This window comes from Anabas testudineus, chromosome 6 (assembly GCF_900324465.2).
Source record: "Anabas testudineus chromosome 6, fAnaTes1.2, whole genome shotgun sequence".
NCBI classification, from domain to species: Eukaryota; Metazoa; Chordata; class Actinopteri; order Anabantiformes; family Anabantidae; genus Anabas; species Anabas testudineus.
The window spans coordinates 6,425,201-6,444,552 of NC_046615.1; the positions used below are offsets into that span (position 1 = coordinate 6,425,201).

The 19,352-nt window shown below is 40.0% G+C and overlaps 1 protein-coding gene across 2 annotated transcripts in view; it reads left to right on the forward strand.

The window, feature by feature from the left end:
• Positions 1-19,352, forward strand: part of cdh13 (cadherin 13, H-cadherin (heart)) — a 168,284-nt gene that overhangs the window by 107,408 nt on the left and 41,524 nt on the right. For both annotated transcript variants that reach the window (XM_026364668.1, XM_026364669.1), the window contains exon 7: positions 6,197-6,337. In XM_026364668.1, the coding sequence (XP_026220453.1) occupies positions 6,197-6,337 (141 nt within the window). The remainder of the gene's footprint in view (positions 1-6,196; positions 6,338-19,352) is intronic.

Genomic DNA, 19,352 nt, shown 5'->3' on the forward strand with positions numbered 1-19,352 from the left:
GATAATAGCATGTGAATTCTACCTGAGATATCAAGTTAACCCACTGCAGTTAAAAATCAGTATGCTAAACGTGGGCATAGTTTAACATCTTAATATGGAACTTAATAATTTATTGATAATATTCATGTTGAAGCTTTCAGAGTGCTGCTTTCTAATCAGTAGAGAGATGGTCAATGTGGAGTGATATGCGCCGGGGGCTCTTGAAAGTGTCAGTGTCTGGAATGCAAATTAGAAAAACAATGATAAAATCTTAATATCGTTTCCTTAAGACATTGATAAAACTTATTATGAGAACTGATTACAACAGGTGAAAAGAAATCTTTTTTTAACAATAGACTGTAAGTCATGGAGATGTCTGTAAATACAATAGTGCCCCTTACACAGAGAAAATTATTCTAATTTCTTTTTTTATGTCAGGAGAGGACGGGGACTTAGGGCATTTCACAGTCGACAACCTTTTTACATCATGCGTCTCCTTTTCTACACACGTAAGACTTAAAAATAATTCATGTCCTATTAATTTTCCATGTAATATTTCTTTCAGTTGAATTTGAAAAATAACATGTGAAAAGTTTAAGCCTTGCTATTTGACGTTGTCTTAATATATATGTATTACAATCGAATCACAGCAAAGTTTCTTGTTCTGCATGCGGCTGTCGACTGTCTAGCCCACTGAACTGTTTTGATTCAGCACAACAGAAATGGACAGCTATCAATTTGTGTTTTCAATTGTACGAAAGGAAAAAAAAAAGATAAAAATACATATTAAACACTGTTATCAATGTGTCACCCTCCCAACACTACCACCCCCATATTTCTCTTGCTCTCGCCTCTGGCTGAATGCTAACCATGCTTAAGAGGCAGATGAAAGACATAGATCACTTGCGTAGGTTGCAGTGGCCCAGATAAGGCCTCACATGGCTGCCATCCTACTGTAATTAACTATTGTCAGTGTGATTAATCATATGTCTGTAGAGGTGGAGTGCAGGAGGCTGCCAGTGACTTGTGAGGTGAAGTGGAGCTAAAGTGTTTCAGGGAAATATCTGGGGGGAAAAACTCTGCATTAAACTGCATTAATACCTGTGCTTACTAAATAAAACATAAAAGTCTTTCAGAAGAGCTGACATGACAGCATCACCTGCAGCTGAAACATGTATGTAAAACACACACACACACTATGATCGGAGGACCTGGAGTTGCTAAAGCTCACCCTGTAATGCGCAACTGTTTATGTCGCTTCCAGAGGATGGATCACTGTGACCCAGTGCTACAGCGGCTGACATATCTGAAAGTAATTGGTGGACTGTCATGACGTACGTCTCAGATATGCATGTCCCACTGAAGATGAATTGCTGCTGTCCTCAACTTTATCTGGTCAGAGCAAAGGTCAAAGTTTCATTGTCTAGTATTTAGGTGACATAGCCATAGAAAACAATATGTCACTTTGCTACTGCTATTTTCCGAATTGTGAAAGGATGTCTGCTACACATTGGACGTATCATTGTGAGCATGTCATAACTTTGAGCTCAAAGCCCCGCTGTGTCTAGGTACAGCCTAGAAAAGCTGCCTGCATGACTGTAGACTCTTGTTACCAGCTGTCTTTGCTCTTTCCTAAGTGAATCTGACAGGGAACAGGTTAGTTGGTGCTTTCTCTGGCAAGGCTTCATAAATATTAGTTGAACAGTTCCCACACATCATGAGGATACAGTGGCAAGTACAGTGTGAATCAGCTCCGACTGGATGGAAACAGCAGAAGAAAAGCATCTCAAGAGTTGCATTTTACTAACAATGTGAACTTTAGCCCTTCATTGGTTGGAGATATGGAAGGCATATCTTCTGTAGTTTGGAGTATGTTTTTATTGTTAGAGATGCATATTTCTAAACATATCCTATGAAAAATGAACAGCGGGAAATAGGACAGACCCATTTAGGAGGCCTTTGTACAAGCAGTAGCTTCAATGTTAAGGACATAAGAAAATGTTTGAAATTCAGCAAAACGTATTTTCCACCAGAAAAAGGAAGAGAAGTAGAAAGATGAAACAGGTGAAGGCATAAAGGTGAGATGAATAATGTTGCTCCTGTAGAAATACTGTTACTGGTGGATTTTCATATAACTGCGGTTGTATTTTTTTTTCTAAGCCTTTTTATGTCTGCCATCATTTCTCCAAGCGCTTGAAAAGAGGCCTGAAGAATAGCCGGTGCTTTGGGCTTGAGAGCGAGCACTAGTGAAGGGCCAGAGGAGAACAAAGAACGCATTGCCAATTTGATTATAATATCACACCTATTCAGAGAGTTAATGTGGTGTCTCAGATGTCAGGCTGTCCTTTTTCTCTCTCATTCTGCACTCCTCCTTCCTTCACTTATCCCTCACCCGTCCTCTCTCTCTCTCTCTCTCTTTTTTTTTTTCTCTTACTCTCATCGCCTCCTTTCTCTTTGCTTTGTGCCGGAGATCAGCCCTTACTCGAGGGGCTTTGATGAAAGCCTTTCAAAGCAGAATATGACTGTCTGAAATGTCATTCTCAGATCAGATGTCTCTGAAACAAGGCATGTCATATCATTTGGTACGCTCGACTTCATTAGCGTTTTGTTCCGTTTCACGTCAGCTTTCACAAACACAATCGCTCAGTGAAATCACTTGTGGCTTCCTAGTTGTTGTTTTTTTCCCCACTTATATTTTACAAAGAAAATTATCCCACACATTGGAAATAAAGCAGTGTTAGCCTTCAAGTGGCTTTAGTGCTTTCTTTCATTTTGACATTCACCTTCTTCTGGTGTAGTGCTGAGAATGAGAAATGGTGTTATAAACATTTTAGGCATTTAGACTTGGTTGGTGTGCTACTGGAAATCTCAAAATATTAGATTGATCATAAAATGGTCATATTATTTTGTAACAAACATTCATGGTTTCCAGAGGACAAACCGTATTGACAGGTGATTCCCCAACTCTTTCTGTAGTACCACAATGGGGTTGATGTTATTTGTAATATTGCTTTATTAGCTATAGTATTAGAAACCTGCTACCAAAAAGACGTGACATCAAATTTGGTTTAGACATTCATTTTTCTCATGTAGTTCATTTGTAACTCCTTTAACTTTCAAGCCACTGCCATCATCGAGCTAATTAGCAAATGTTAGCATGATAAAAAGCTAAACCAAGATGACAAATAGTAACATTGTTTTTGTTAAATATCAATGCATCTGCATTTTCAATTTGGGTATAGCAGCATGTTGATGTTAATATTTAAGCATAAGATCTTTGTTTCTATATTTATCTATCTATAATTTATAATTTAATATAATCTATGTGCATTAGTATTGGAAATGTTTGAAAAACCACAGATAGACATAATATATTGCTAATATTTGAATTGTGTTCTGTTGTTATGCATTATAATATAAATAAACCTCTTCACACATCTACAGTACATAAGGAACTATTATCTTTATTTTCATTTCCATTAGCTTTGAACAATTAACTTGGAGACAACTGTTTAATAAAATTACAGACAAGGATCATAAGCACAGTATGATTCATTACTAAGTGAAAATATTGATCCCTGATCTCTACTCACGCAGTCTTCTGAGAGGATTTACTGGGAGACAGTAAGTTCAAAAACATGTAACAATTACATTAAAGATCCAGGCTAGATACACTAAGGAGGATTATAGCTGCAGGTTGACCACCATTTTATCCATGTTTCTACTACTAAAGCCACAGGGAAATGTAACAAATAGCAAAAAGTAACTGTTGTCATGAATTAGAAGACTTGCTGCACTCAAAAGTTTAATCAACTCTTTCCAGACAAATTAACAAGGCACTGAAAATGAAGGAGCTGACTGACATGACTCTCTCTATCAACACTTTGCTGCTAGAAGTTTTCTGGCACCTAAAGGAAAAATTCCCTGTTGCTGTAACTCGAGGCCCAGAGTGAATGTGGACATTTTTTCCTAGCCAGCTACTGCCAGGGAGTTTATAATTGAGTTGAGACTCAGGAAATACTCATTAAGACGTTGTCAGTCGCCAGAGGAGGCCATGCTCAATGTGTTTAGACACCACTGAGACTGCAGGCTTCCCAGAGCCCTGCTCTTCTCCAGCTGGAGGGCAAAAGTGTACATCTGTGTGCAGGTGTGTGTGTGAGAGTGTAGTCATGCATGATTGTGTGCATGGGTTTAATAAACTCACAGGTCCGTGGAGCACCATCTGCCTGCACAGTGTTTGATCGAGCAGGAGCAGGTTTTGAGGGACATCGCTGTCAACCACTATGTGTGACAAACTATTGATAGAAGCACCTGTTTATTGTCTTACTCTTTCTGCAATCTTCCATGGAGCAGTGTTGTGCTGCAGTGGATGGAGTTTTATGACAGGAGACAACACCTGGTAATTTCCTCTGGGCGTAAAGTGACCTGTAAATACAACAGACCATCGAATGCCTGTGAATGCTGCTGAAATGCAGAGAGTTTTGTATCAGTAGCTGTAATTTGACATGTTAATTTGTAAATAATGTTTATATATGGAGAATTCAAAATTCCAGTCTACAATGTAGTACTCTTGTAAGCTAAATTTAGATGTTGGCCATTAACCTCAGCATGTCATTTCAGTGAATAGTCTTTTACTGTTCGTAACATCTAGTTGATGTGATCATTAAAACGAGGCTCAAGGTGTCCGGCCATTGATCGTTTGATCTAACTCTGCTTGCCTGAGTTGAAATTGATTACAGCACCATCAATGACAAGAACAGGCAAACGCAGGAGACACGCACACTGACAACTGCCATTACTGCTCAGTTTGACGCCGAGCAGAGCAGAGGATTTGTGTACAGCACAAGCTGATACGGGGTCACCCATTATTGTCAGTAAACAGTATTATCATCAATGATCAGGTTCACTGTCCAGAGTATTAAAGTCAAAGGCAAGATCACGGCTTTGATTATATACTTTATTGTTGTAACTTGTGCCACTGTCACGAATTAAAGCATAATATTTTTTAAATAAACACAGAATCACAATAATACAGCACCAAAAGCATTTTACTTCAGGATTCACTGTTAAAAGTAACCATGTAATTTACTCAAATTATGTGAAATTGTAATGAATTTTACACTAGCTAACAAAATAGTTTCCCAAGGAGCCTGACCATTCATGTAACTACACTATAAAACTGGCTCAACTGGAGAACAGCTTTAGTCACCATCAGCTTTCCCATAAATAGCTATTTTCTATATGCATTTTAGTTAGTGTGATAAACAAGGGCCTAATAAAAAACCCATCTGCTCTTTATGTCATTAAAAAAAAAGCAAAAACAAAATGCATGTATCCCGCTGTGTTTATGTGCATCCTGCTCTTCTGTGTTTTGTACCAGGGGTCTGTGAGAGGTGCACACGCTACATGCAGTCAGAGGTGAATGTACCATGCAGGATAGAGCTCCAACAGCATTTAGTGAGACAGATGGATGAAGTTCATTAAGCGTGTGACAGTTAACACCCCCAGTAGGGCGAAAACGCTGCAGCGGATACATAAATGTTGGCTTTACCAGCCCCTACCTCCTGTTATTTATACGCCAGAGTCAACATTTCTGATTAGTGCTGCTATGATCATTATGAATGCCATGAATGATCATCGATGCCCCAAAGCATTGTAAAAAAAAAAAAAAAGTGTGAAACCCAGCCGAGGCACTAGGAACTCTATGTGGTCTTAAATGTATGAATTTCAAAATGTGGATTTGTGACCTTTCCCTAGAGACGTGTTGAATGTTTACTGAAACTTTCAACACGCTATGTGAGCATGAGGGCGCATATTTAAAGTGTGATGAAGTGTGATTTTTCTGCCTTATGCAGCTAATTTGATGCTAGGTTCAAACCTCTAATGGACTATTAGGAGAGCTTTTTAAGCTTTGTTAAAGGTTCTTACAGTAATGCAGAACGTGGTGATAAGTGTTAGCTTTTCCTCCCAGTGAATTTAATCACACACTGCTAATCATTTACCTAATAATGATGTATCCAAGGTTCACGTTTCCAACAGATTCACAGCTATTCACCTGATAATCTAAGTATTTACACTTCTATCTTTATTCGTCTTGTTTCTTTCTCCCCAGATAAAACGGCGTCGTCCTTCCACGTTCCTTTTTTTGACCTCCTTCATATTCACACCTCTTTTTTTATTTATTTAACTGTTCTCTCGCTGTGTGTTTATCTTCCAGACGCTGCCCACCACAACGTATGAGTTAGAGATTGTGGCCAAGGACATGGCAGGAAGTGAGGTGGGCCTAACAGGAACAGCCACAGCTACCATTACCATCACAGACAAGAATGACCATGCTCCAGAGTTCACACACCCGCTGGTGAGAAACATCCCTTTTTTTCTCTCTCTCCACTTCTTTTGAATGGTACTTTTTTCCTTTTTATCCCCTTGTCACTCGTATGTAGCGTCTTCAGACATTGTGTGGGAAAACAGTTTGTTTACCCCTCCAGAGTGGTCATAGGTTAGATTCACTTAGATATAGACGTGCTGCTTTTTTTTTTTTTCAAGGACTCAGGACGCGTCAGCAGGGCAGTCACTTCCCAGTGGCAGGCTCAAACCAAGGTCCTCTGGTTCAGGAGGGTTTCTGTTACTAATTAGAGGGATTACTGAGCCATGCGGAGATTGATTAAAAATTGTATTTAAAAAATGCTCAAATGCTTGCTTCATTAATGACACTACAGAAAATCAGATACTAAAATTAAAATGTATTACTGGGTAGAGCAGCATTTTCACAGGCACCAGACCTGCTGGGAGTTTTTTTATTCAGCAACAGTTTTATGGCACTTATTGTATGTTTGCAGAAGTTAGTAAACATTTCATTTATATTTTAAAACCTAGGTTTTGTGTCAGTTAGCTTGGCCCGTGTCCCGAAGATGAAAAGATGTTTTGTTAGTGATTGAGCCACAATGGTCAAAATGCATGATGCTTCTTCACTAAGATAGTTACAAATGACATTATGATCGTTTTTAAATTAAATAACATCCCTTAACAATGAATAAAAATCTGTGGCACTTTATTAAAACAAAGCAAAACAAAAACCCTTGCGCTCCTTCACAGCAGGCTACAAACTTAACTACACTGTAAGTTCTCATTTTCCCTGAACGTCCCGTCAGTCTTGTTGTTGTCAGAGATTTTTGTCAACATCACATTTTCCTTTGCGATGCACCAGGCGAAAAAACCTCCTTGCATAGTGCAACTGTGCATCATTCACCTGTGACGATCAACAGAGACATCTAATCCTGTGGCCTTGGTGATAAATGGACGGGTAGCACCGATAGCATATCCATGTATTTCTGACAGATTTTGAGAATTGAATGGATGATTTTGCAAAGTTGTACTAAAACGATGAAAGAATGTTTATAAGCTGTGAAGAGTTTGACAAGTTGGTTAGAAATGAGCTCATCACTTTTATTCTTGTGCACATTTGTAGAGAACTGTACTCACACACATTCACCACAACAATGCAATATGCTTGAATCAATAAGAAATCGTACACTGCTGTGAACAGCAAACTGATTGTTCTAAAACATGTTTTTTTTTTAATGCTTTTCTTATTTAAGTAACAGTAGTTAAGCTTGGCCTGCTTAAAGGGACACTAAACACTTCACAATTAAAACACACACACCAGGATTTGTTGAGTTATATTCAAAAGACCTTGAAATCTAAATGATGTTAATATCAGTACCATTAAACTTCCTACAATAAAAACAGACCATGAAAAAAAGGGATAATACCCTTTGAGCCTCCAGTACATTACCGGTCATTTCATGTGAATACACCTTTGCAGGTTCAGTTGCTTTTTACTTTGTTCTAGTTTAGATTTAGGCAGCAGAATTAATCTGCTGCCTGTGACAATACATGCTGCACCTTCCTGCAGATAGCAGCTTAATACTGGTTGAAAGCAAACAGCAAAGCACACATGCACAGTCACCCAGCTAACCTTCTAGAGAGACGAGTCACCATGACTGTGTTTCGTTTCTCCCACACATAGCCCTTCCCAAGCATTTAATGTGAATGTGTGTTTTTGCCCGCTCAAGGACTCGTTTAACTCAACGTGACCTTTAGATTTAGTGTAAGTGTTGTCTGCTAAAGGTAAAAGCTCACAGGGTGCACACGTGTGTGCAAAGAACATATCAGACATGTAATAACACATCAGTGTAACTTGGCAATATGGGTGCAGAGGAAAGATAAGAAAATCTGGGAGCAGGAGTAGGAGTAGATGTGTGATGGTTTAGTGATGGTTTGTTTAGTCAGCAGTGCCTTAAGGCCTTACTGAAAAGCTAACACACCAAACCGGTGCCTGCTAGTCATCCTATAAAATCAAATGTATGTGGACAAAAAAACAGAAAATAGGACATAATAATTCACATCTATTGCCCATTTGTGCCACGTCATGATGAATTTGTGAAAAGCTGCAACCATTGCTATTTTCTGTCCTTCTTCATACCTCCCTCTCACCTCTGGAGGTGGGAAACAGAAGAAATGAATGAGTTCTGTAAAAAATAAATAAATAAATAAATAAAAGAACCCTCCGCTTTAAGGTGCACTTATAACACTAAGTTGTGTGGTTCTTAATGGAAACGCCTGCAGCTGTCAGGTTTTGAGACGCATCATGCTTTGCCCCAACCAAACATCCCCTACAGCCCTCCCATGATGCATTGGTGTGTCAGGGGAGCTTGTAAGGAGTGCAGCTCAGATGTGAAATGTTACAGCTCAGAGGGCTCGCCAGGGCCGTGCAGAGTGCACCATGTCCATGTCCCAGTTAATGTTCTCATTTCTCACTGGGAAGAGATCCGTTTAACGGCATGGAGAAATGGAGCCTTTAAAATAAAAACAAGTGTTTGAAGGCGCTAAGCTCCCTGTGTAAATCCTCTGCCCTCCATTCTCCCTGACCGCTTCCAACCTGCCCATGAATCATCTATGACCTCTCAGATGACCGCCACCATAATACGAGTGCGTTTGCAAGTGTGTGTGTGTGTGTCTGTCCTCAGCCTGTGTCAGCAGCAGCTCTTAAGCTTTCATCATATGAATTATTAAACATTCGTCTTTTCAAAGAACTTCCCAAAATCACTTACGTCAGAAGAATCTTTTCTATTTCTGAAGACGCCACCTCCTGCAGACAAGATGTAAGCTTTAAAATCTTGTCTTCCAGCTTGTGAGCAGAACTCAAGCAGAGAAGGATAACATGAGCAGAAAGAGTGCATGATAAGAAACAGACACAGGACAAGATAACTGCAAGCAAATTAATGTTTAGAAGATTAATGCCTCACTGTTATTATTCTTTAAATCTATTGCAGCTGGATTTTATTAGTCGAATTCAGCAAAATTAATCCCTTGTAGCAAAGTCCTGGCTTCAGGTTCAACACCTGTGTAGGTAAGGTATACATTACTCTATGTTGAGGAAACAATTGAATCAGTGTGAAAACTCCTGAAAATAGCTTATAGTAGAGATGCTTTCTTCAGTTTGTTGTCATTACTGTTGTGATGGACAAATAGAGCAGAAAAAATAAGTTTGTGCATTTCTCATTTTACTTGTACTTACTTATTTTCTTTGAAGTCAACGTCCATTAATCACTTTTTAACTTAAAGTCAACCTCCACTCTCTGGTCAGACTCAAAGCCAAAGGAATCCACTTTCACTGAGAAATATTAGGGAGAAGAGTTAAGTTGACAGGCACAAAAAAAACCTTTGAAAACTTTTGCTAAATTCAATTTTGACCTCATAAGTACCCTGCGCAAGTCAAAACCAATGCTGTGTCGACACAGCGAGCTTAGGTTGTGCATGTGTGTTTAACCAGAAGGCATTTGGGTCCAATGCAAAGTGTATGTCACCCAGTTAGAGCCCAGTACACAAGTTTCTCTTGAGTAGTGACAAACCTCTTAAAGTGAAGAGTTAGGTTGCAAATCAACCTGCAGTGACACTGACTGATGCAATACTGAAATATGCACATACAGAAAACCTTTCATTACAGATGTTAGAATGCAGAACAGCATGCCAAACTGCCATTTCTTTCCCCCTCAGTGAGTTCTTTCCTAAGGACGGATGATTCAGGGTAATCTATCTTCCATTTTTTTAAATCATAAGCTAAGGTATCCTGTCTTACTGGGAAATTTATTACATTTTGCTACCAAAGCTTCTTCTGTAGGGGATTCAGGTCTGACCTGATTAATTTTTATAGCGAGGGTCTAATCCTGTTTTTATGAGGAGGGGAGGCAAGAGAAAGAATTGAAATGGAATACTTTGGCAGTTCTGCCATTGGACAGGCCAGATGTAGCATATGTTCCTGTAACAAAGATGGCTATTTATTCTGATAAATGTCTTATGCCAATCACATCTGGAGTTATATTATCTCGGGGTGTTTCCTCTAAGTCTCAGATATACTGTCCCTGAGATTGTTTGTGCCATGTTGAATTGGATATTACACTGTGTCATCTGTACCTGACAACTTTGGTGGACATTTTTCAACTTCTGCACCAGTTAATGCTGGTATTAGAGCAGGCACTGACATCTTCCCCGCGTCTCCCACACCGAGCCCCCCTTTGCCCTTCACGTCTCTTACCTTTTCAGTTATTTTATTCGTTCTCCTCCACCAATATCCTCATCCCCTTTTCATTCACTTGCTCTGTGCTTGCTCGCATCGTCTCCTCTCTGGCTGTGCTAATTCCACGCTATGTCTGACTGGGCCCTGCTCCTCATAACAAGACCATGATGGACCTTATCACTCCTGTCACTCAAACTCCCTGACATCCAGCCTCTGTGTTTTGTTTTTTTCCCCTGTCTCTCTCAATTTTGCACTCCTCCTCTGTGCTTGTCTGTCTTTCTTTCTGCTCACCCTCTCCTTCTCTTTTTTCCTCCCCTCTCTCCTCTGTGATGACCTGGAGAATATGCTTGTCTGCAATCCATCTGTCCTGCTGATAAAGACGTAAGCGGTGATGGTTGCAGCACCAGGCACAGGGCAGCAGGGCTCTGTCAGCGCTGGTCTGTCTTGGGGGATGGCAAACGGGTGTCACAGATTAGTGTGGGCCTTGCATGATTGCTTCACTAGTTCGGAGATACACACTGTGCTTACCCTGGGTGATACAGTGCCATAGTTGGGCAGAAGTCACAAAGAGGAAGGGAAGGATTTGTGCACTGTGTGTTAGGTTAGAGGTACAGTATGTTAAGAGAGACGATTAGACATACTGAACTGTATGTATTGGTGTGTTCGTGTGTGGATGTGTTAGAATCAGTTTAGAGTAAGATACACAGTAGCGTGACATGTGAGTGTGTTTTCGACACTTTTGCCACTTTAAATCTGTTTTTGGATTCCTTAAATCAAATTCTATATGTGCTCAGTAGTTTCATCATCCATAGTTGGTAAGTTTATACATACAATATGATATAATTTTTATTCCTTCTTGTTTGGCCGGCTTGCTGCTTAAAACAGGTAAAACTATGAAGGGTATTACCAGGTAATTTTATTTAGATGTGGAAAATAGTGTGACATTCTCATTCACCTTGATAAAATCTGAAGAAGCACTAGATGGTGTGTAAACGGCCATTTGAAAAAGCCACACACATATTGTCCTTCAAGTGTGAAGTTTTCCCAGAAGAATCTTAATGTGTTAGAAATCACAAGTCCGGACGCTCGTCTCCTCACAGGTCGACAAACGGATTGTTTAAAAAGGCTACAAGCTTTTTACAGTTTTTGTTACAGATTCTTCACACAAGAGCTTGTGATTTGTGCTACAGCATCAAGGATATGATCCAATATTATTTTTTTCTAAGTTTGCTGGCTGTGTTATTTTAGCACTTGATTCATTAATATCATTCATTTAAAAATCACGTCTATTCACACTCCTTCGAATTATGGGAACCTTCATTATGAATTTGCATAAAGAAATAAATAAAGATTTAACTTTGAGTCTATAACCCTGTGAATTCAGCTGATGGCACTGTTTGATTGACACCGAAGTGAAATTGGGTTATGTTCATTGTAAAATACCAATCTCAGAATTTGATATAGACTACTGCTGCAGTAGAAAATTCCCCACTAGCAGGCATGGGAAAAATGTGTTCAGCCTTATCAGCAGTATAGTATGGAAGTGAAAGGGAGCACATTAGAAAGCAATTGGAGTTGGACTTTTGTAAAAAACCTGCATATTTGTTATTAACATGCTAATCAATGTCTCCTCTTTGTTATAGTCCAACTGTTGACTGGATAGAAGTATCATACATTAGACAAATAAATCAGATCTGCTGGGTGCTGAAATAAAATCTGCAATTCTTAGACTGAGTGCACAGTTGACCAGTTGAAATTTTAAAACGTCACTGTGGTGATTTATTAGCTCCAGTTCCAATGTGATCTGCTCAGTTTCAGTAGGAGTTTTACTAGCTACTGTTTGTGGTACATAGCTACAGCACAAAGTAGATGGGACCATAACATTGTTTTTTGGAAAGCAACTAAATTCTTGGAGGAAAAAGTTTCTTGCTAATGAAGAGAGACCATCAGAACAACACTGTTCAAACCCATTCATCAGCTTCAACGCTTGAATGACTTTCAAAACACGTTGATGTTTAATATGTTGTGTGCCCGTGTTTCCTTAAGGTTTTCCTTTCTGTTAAACTGCATTCACAAATACGAGGGCTGTCGTGTTCCGCAAAGGCAGAAAAGCCGCTTTGCTGAATGTCAGATTCATCAAAAATCTATCTTTGGAAACAGCTTGAACCGAAGCTGTTCAAATTTAATAAAGACACAGGTAAGCTTATTAGCTCTCCAGGCACACTTACTGTATGCAGGATTTAAAGCTGGGGGGGGGGGGGGGGCGCTAGGGGGGAGAGAGACAGAGGGCTAAGTTGCCAATCATTCTATAGGATTGTGTGGGAAGATGAGTGATCACGTGCAGCTGCTTTTATTTCATTTCCATTCTGATACAATGAATGTGGTGGCTTTTTACACATCTTTGGTCTTTTTACACCTCTAGAGTTAAGCTGCTTTCGAAAGCTGATAAAGGGAGGACAAGTGATTGCTTGAAAATGTACATGATTCCTGGTTAACTCACGGGTATGTCTTTCTAGATGTACCTTTTTACCTCAGTGACGTTCAAAGGGGCACAGAATATAAATGAATACATGGCTCTGTTATAAAGTCATTAAAATACTTTTAAATGTTTTATGAGCTGTTTCATTCAAGATAGTGTTACGTTAGTAAGACAGTTGACTTTCTGCTTTCTAAGAGCCAACTTGAGAAGATGAAACAGAGCAGGAGATGAGAGCAGTAGTGAGAGTATCTAACATGCCCTCGAAGACAAACTTCAAATGGTTTTGTTACAACACCTTCCTGCTGTGGCGTGGCAATGGAGCAAATGCTACTTAGAGACAAAATAGTCTCGTCTTGGGAGGTTTAATGTGATGGGCCACTGCTATGTGTGTTCCCTGTCAGAGAAAATCTTTGGGGCAGCGGGGACGTGTCACAAAGTACTTTCCATTAGGACAAATGAACAGCTGCTCAACTGTCTGTCTGGCTGCCTGTCAGCATAGCCCCAACTGCCATCAGTATTCATAACACATTCTGACAGACATCCAGGAATAAAATAAGTTGATCTCCATCCGTCTCTGTTTGTGTGTGCGCGCTCCCTGTAAGAATATTGTGAGCATATGTTTGTTTACTTGACTGTAAGTGCATGCATGTCTTCATTTGCGTATGGCTCTGACAGGGAGAACAACATGGAAAAGTCACATTGATAAATTTGTTGCGTTATAACAGCAGCACAACCACAATTTTCCACTTACCTGGCTGATTTTTTTTTTGTTTCCGCCCCACTGACTATTTTCTTTTTCTTCTTCTTTGCTATGTTTCTAAATTAAGAGACTGTATACGAAATAGGAGGTCATTTCCATGGTAGTGTTAATGAGCCAGGGCGTGTTTAGTATTACTCGGTAAAGCTGACAGATGTGTATACTCTTCCAAAAGCTTCACATCTTTTTTTTTTTCTCGGGCCCTTTGCCAGGATTTCAGGCTTCTCTTGCACCCCCATCTGTTGGAGAAGAGGTAAACTGGATGTTATTGACAGTGTCAAGATGAAGGTTTTGAGGAATGATGTTGTGTTTTCAGAAATCAACCAGCTGTTTTGCTTCACCTTGCAGATGTCTCCCACTTTAGTGCACTAAAAAAGAAACAGAAGTTGAAAGAAGGCCATTTTTAGGTTGAACCTTTCTACGCAGAGTTTACTCAGCATCCTGGAGTGAGTAAGCAAATAGATGTGTTGACTTTGTTTGAGAAAGGCTTTCTGTGCCTCGGTCACGTCAAAAAATACTGTCTGATTGCTGCTAGAATCAATTAACGAACTTACTTAGTTTAGTCTTTAGTTGGGTTTTTTTTTCTTGTTTCTAAATAGTTCCATTGGTCAATTTAATTAATTTTAAGTGGTGGTTTATACAGTAAATCAGACAAACTCTGTATTTCATCTAACACGGCCATTTTACTTATAGTTACTTTATATGACTATAAACGTACTAGATTATAGTATTTTAATTTGTTTATGTTAAACTTCATATTAATAAAACAGAGACAAATTCTTAAAAACTAATAATGTTGACCTGATCCTAACACAACAGGAAAAGTCAAGGAGATTCAAAATTGACTTCACTCTGTCAGGCGCATAAATGTCTGTACCAAATGTGATGGACATCCATCTTATGGTTGTTGTGGTATTTACACCTGGACTTAAGTGGTGGATCATCCAACTGACCAGACCAGCCAAGTCATTTTTAGCACAGAGCCACTAACATTGCTAAAATACATGGGTCGTCTATCCAACTGAGGAACCATGGCATCATTTCGATAAGCTTCTGCAATGTCACAACATTTATTCCCGTCCAGAGTTGCATTAATTTTTCAAGATCTTGTATTAATGATGGGAGAGTCAGACTTCTGCACAAAGTCTTCTCCAGCACATCCCAAAGATTCTCAATGGGGTGAGGGTCTAGACTCTGTGGTGGCCAATCCATGTGTGAAAATCATGTGTCGTGCTCCCTGAACCACTCTTTTACTATATGAGCCAGATGAATCCTGGTATTGTCATCTTGAAATATGCCCGTGCCATCAGAGAAGAAAAAATACATTGATGGAATAACCTGGTCATTCAGTATATTCAGGTCGTCAGCTGATCTCATTCTTTAGACACATAACATTGCTGAACTTAGACCTGACCAACTGCAGCAACCCCAGATCATACACTGCCCCCACAGGCTTGTACAGTAGACACTAGACATGAGGGCTGCATCACTTCACCCACCTCTCTTCTTACCGTGATTCTCCCATCACTCTGGAACAGGGTAAATCTGGACTCATCAGACCACATGATCTTCTTCTATTGGATAGTTCTTAATCCAGTTTTAGTACTTTCATCAGTCTCCTTAGATGTTTTCTTTGCTTGATTCATGCCAATAATTTGATCCTACTTAAACAGATTAACATCTTTTCCATGACCACGTGTCTTCAGACATGGTTCTTTAAGAAATTAGAAGCTACTCACCGCATCAGGTAAGGTTAAATAACTTGTTGCCAACTGAAAAGTCCTGAGTACTGAGCTCTTACCTATTTGCTTAGTTAAATCCAGGTGGTGACTTTGTATCTTGTCACCTTGCCAATGCTAAACATACAGCCACTAGGTTTCTCATTAGCTAGCAAATTGAACCTGCACACCACTGTACACGCTGTAGTATCGTGACTGACATGACACTAACTACAGGTAATAACCTCTTTTTCCCCAGTAATGACTAGAAATTACTTAGACAAAATCAGGCAATTACTGTATCTCTATTATGTACTATTGTAAGTACCATGATTGGTACAATAATCACAGCCCAAATTCCTAGTAAATACGTGCCAATTACTGCACTGTGAAACAAATTGCTACCAAGGCCAGATTGTGTTTTTGGATTTGTTTATTTGTTTCTCATTAAAATTTATACTGTGGCAGTGGAAGCTTACTGTCCTCATTAGGATCTGTTCACACTGTCAGCGTTACGGCACTGGGAGCTATTCAGGTGGGCAGACACTGACAATGCCTGAATAAAAGTTTAACTCTTTTACCAATTTTGTAAGTAATTCAGGAGAACATGTTAAAATGATAAGCTGTGCATGAGGCAGGAAATTGGAAACGTAGGTGTGTGTTTATTGGGTCAGCTGCACATTTCTGACATGACACAGGCACAATATGATGAATAAAGTATTTCTGAAAGGCCCATATACAACTTAAAGCCTTAGCACATTAACAGTAGATCATGCTTTGCACATTTTGACACATTTTTCTTGTTGTTCCAAACAGCCACTGATTTCCATTCACTTCCATCTGGTATGAAAATCAATCATCAAACTTTTGAGACATGCCTGACTTGTCTAATCTATCACATTAACATAAAGTCAGCAACGGTTTTTGTGAATGGTTCATTATTGTTGTTCAGTAATGAAGTTTAAGTGAAGATTGATATGACAGTGTGTTGTGCATTATCTCACAACGATAATGTAACTGACAAAAATTAATGCACGCTTCGCTGTGATAGATTAGACGAGCGAGCAAGAAAGTTTCGAGTGCTAATAGGTTTTTCTGTAGCACGGGAGCTAATGCACACTGATAGATACTTTGAACAGAAGCGAAATACACACTTGGAAGCCTAACAAAACACTGCTAGCCCTTTAAGTAAAAGGTAAAAGGTTATACAGATGTTACATAATGCACTAAGAAACATAAGCGAGCGTCACGATGATATGTACAGTTTAGAATAGCACAATAAAAATTACCATTCCAGAACTGTTTCTGTAATTTGACGTTATTTATGGCTCTTTTCTCCTTAAGTTGTTCCTGAAATGACTTATCTTTTGGCAGCACGACATTACCTTGAAGATTTATGGGACAGGTTATTGAAAAAGTCAGGCATAAAAGGAGATAGGAAACAGAAAATCAATACAACACTGTGGTTTTTACTCCTTGGAATGTTAAATATCTGAGGTGTAGCGTGGTATCAATGTGTTTGTTGTTGTTGTTTGAGCTTTCATTTTGCCCTGTGTGTGTGTGTGTGTGTGTGTGTGTGTGTGTGTGTGTGTGTGTTTGCCTTTATTTGTTTCTTGACCTACCCTTCCATGACCAAGTGGTCACCTTTTTCTGAGAGTGAATCGTGCGAGAGCCACTGTTGTAATTGGCTCTCTGTCTGGGGTTGGAAGTCTCGGAAAGAAAACAACCACCTCGCACATACACACATGGATAAAAGCGAACTTGAAGCAAGACCCTTTTTTGGCCCTCTTTTTGCCATCTCTCCCCTCTCTCTCTTAATGTGTTTAAGTCATTTCAGGCCAGGAGCACTGCCTCATAGTTAGTCATTTCCGTCTAGTCTTTCAGGTGACTGGCTGCTTTGTGCTCCAGGTGGAATTGGGGCCTTATCAGCAGCAGGGCAGGGGCCCAGTGGCCACATCACACAAAATACAGCATTTCCTCCAACCGCATGACTGCCCCACATGATTAAACCCAATCTGACCGGCTGTTGACTGTGTCGCTACTGTATTTGTGTGTGTGCGTGTGTGTGTGTGTAGGAGGAAGAGACAGAGCTTGTGAGTGTTGCATTTGAATGTGTCTTATCTTCATTTTGAAGTCCAGAAGAGGATGATGAGCATGGGAATGCCAGTGACGGGCGTTTGTTTCTGATCACTGCTTGTGTCTTTGAGCATGTGCAGCAGGAGCCTGTAGGTAATTTCTGTAAAATGGCTTTCATAGCTTCAAGGTCCTCCACTAAAGCTAAGGCAAACACTGTTTAAATTTAAAATACCACAGCATCCCACAGAGTACTGGGATTTTTAATGTTTCCAACAGCTTCATAATTTCCATGATGCTTTTGTACCAGCTTGCCACAGGCTTGCAGGACAAAAGGACCTACAATGCTCATGTGGGTACAAACATAATTTCCTTCTCTAGAGAACATTGTGTTTCTGTCCTGTGTACCCTAAATGGCTGCAAATGGTTCAAAGAGTTTTTTTTTTTTTTTTTAAGCAAGCTTTGGATGAATTAAAAAGGGAGAAAAGAAAGGAAAGAGAAGAAATCAATGTTTTTCTCTCTTCAGATAAATGCATGGAGCCAGGCAGTGTGAGGCGGTAAGAGGGTAATCTGTGAAACAACAATACCGTGGGCTGACAGGAGACGCAGTAATCTAGGTTTGACCAGCACTATCCTTAAACAGAGTGTTCTGTGTCTAAAAGATTACACTGTAAGCTCTGACACCATAATGATCCTGACACACACATACACATTCAAAGAATTGCTTCTGCCTGCTGGATCTTCTGCGAGGGTAGCCCTGCTCTGTCACCATCCCTGCCTGGCCCTGGCCCAGTTAGTTTTATTTTCCTGTTTCTGCTCTCACAGACTCACTCATAGCTACCTGGCCACGCTCCTGCCTCTCTGCTTCCCAGCCACTTTCTGTCTGACCATATTTGGACTCATTTACTCACCTGTCTCTCCATTCACTAGTCACAGGATCTGTTGCACCTGTGTCCTTCCCTTTACTAGCAGCACTACAGCCCTCACACTCTGCCAGATTGTACCACTTTGTTCATGAAGCCACTCTTCAGCCATCTTGATACCTGAAACCCTGACTGCCTGTTGCCGTCCTGACCTGCCTTTTGACCATCACTTCTCTGCTCAGACTGGGTTCTCATAAGTCCTTGATCTGACCCTTTCCTGATCTGATCTGCTTTCTGGCCCTCTGGATTCTCTCTTTTGAGTTTGTGGATCTCGGACTCTGCCAGCCCCCTTAACTGTGTATTTTGGAATTGACCTTTCTTCGGACCTGACCATGGTTTTCATTACCTCAGAGTTAACACTCACCTGCTCACATGTTCACCCTTCTCCTGCCTCAGATCCTTCACCGAAACCACTCATCAATCCTGGACTCCATTTCCCAGCACCCCCTTGTTTCCTTGTTCCCTCCTAAAATAAACCCTTTAACCAATCGTAGTGTTGTCGTGTCCTCCATGTCCACAGTGTAATCTTTAGTGGGAGACTTGCTGGCATAATGCATCGATAGCAGAATGGTGGGAAGTGATTGACACTGAAAATAAATGAGGTGCACTGATAAGAACCAGTGATGGAGCGCATGAATAGTGTTTATTCTGTGTTGTGTGCTGTTGGTCCAAGCTTGCATGTGTTTACAGTCTTGTGAAATAGTGTTTAGCCAAATGTTTTTTTTTCTTCTTGGCTTTAACTGCAGAATAAGTGTTGTCATGGCTGGTGTACAGGGCGCAGCATGAACTGCACACACACAATAATCTGGGGCAGGAATTGTGACGCTCTTTCTTTCTTTCTATT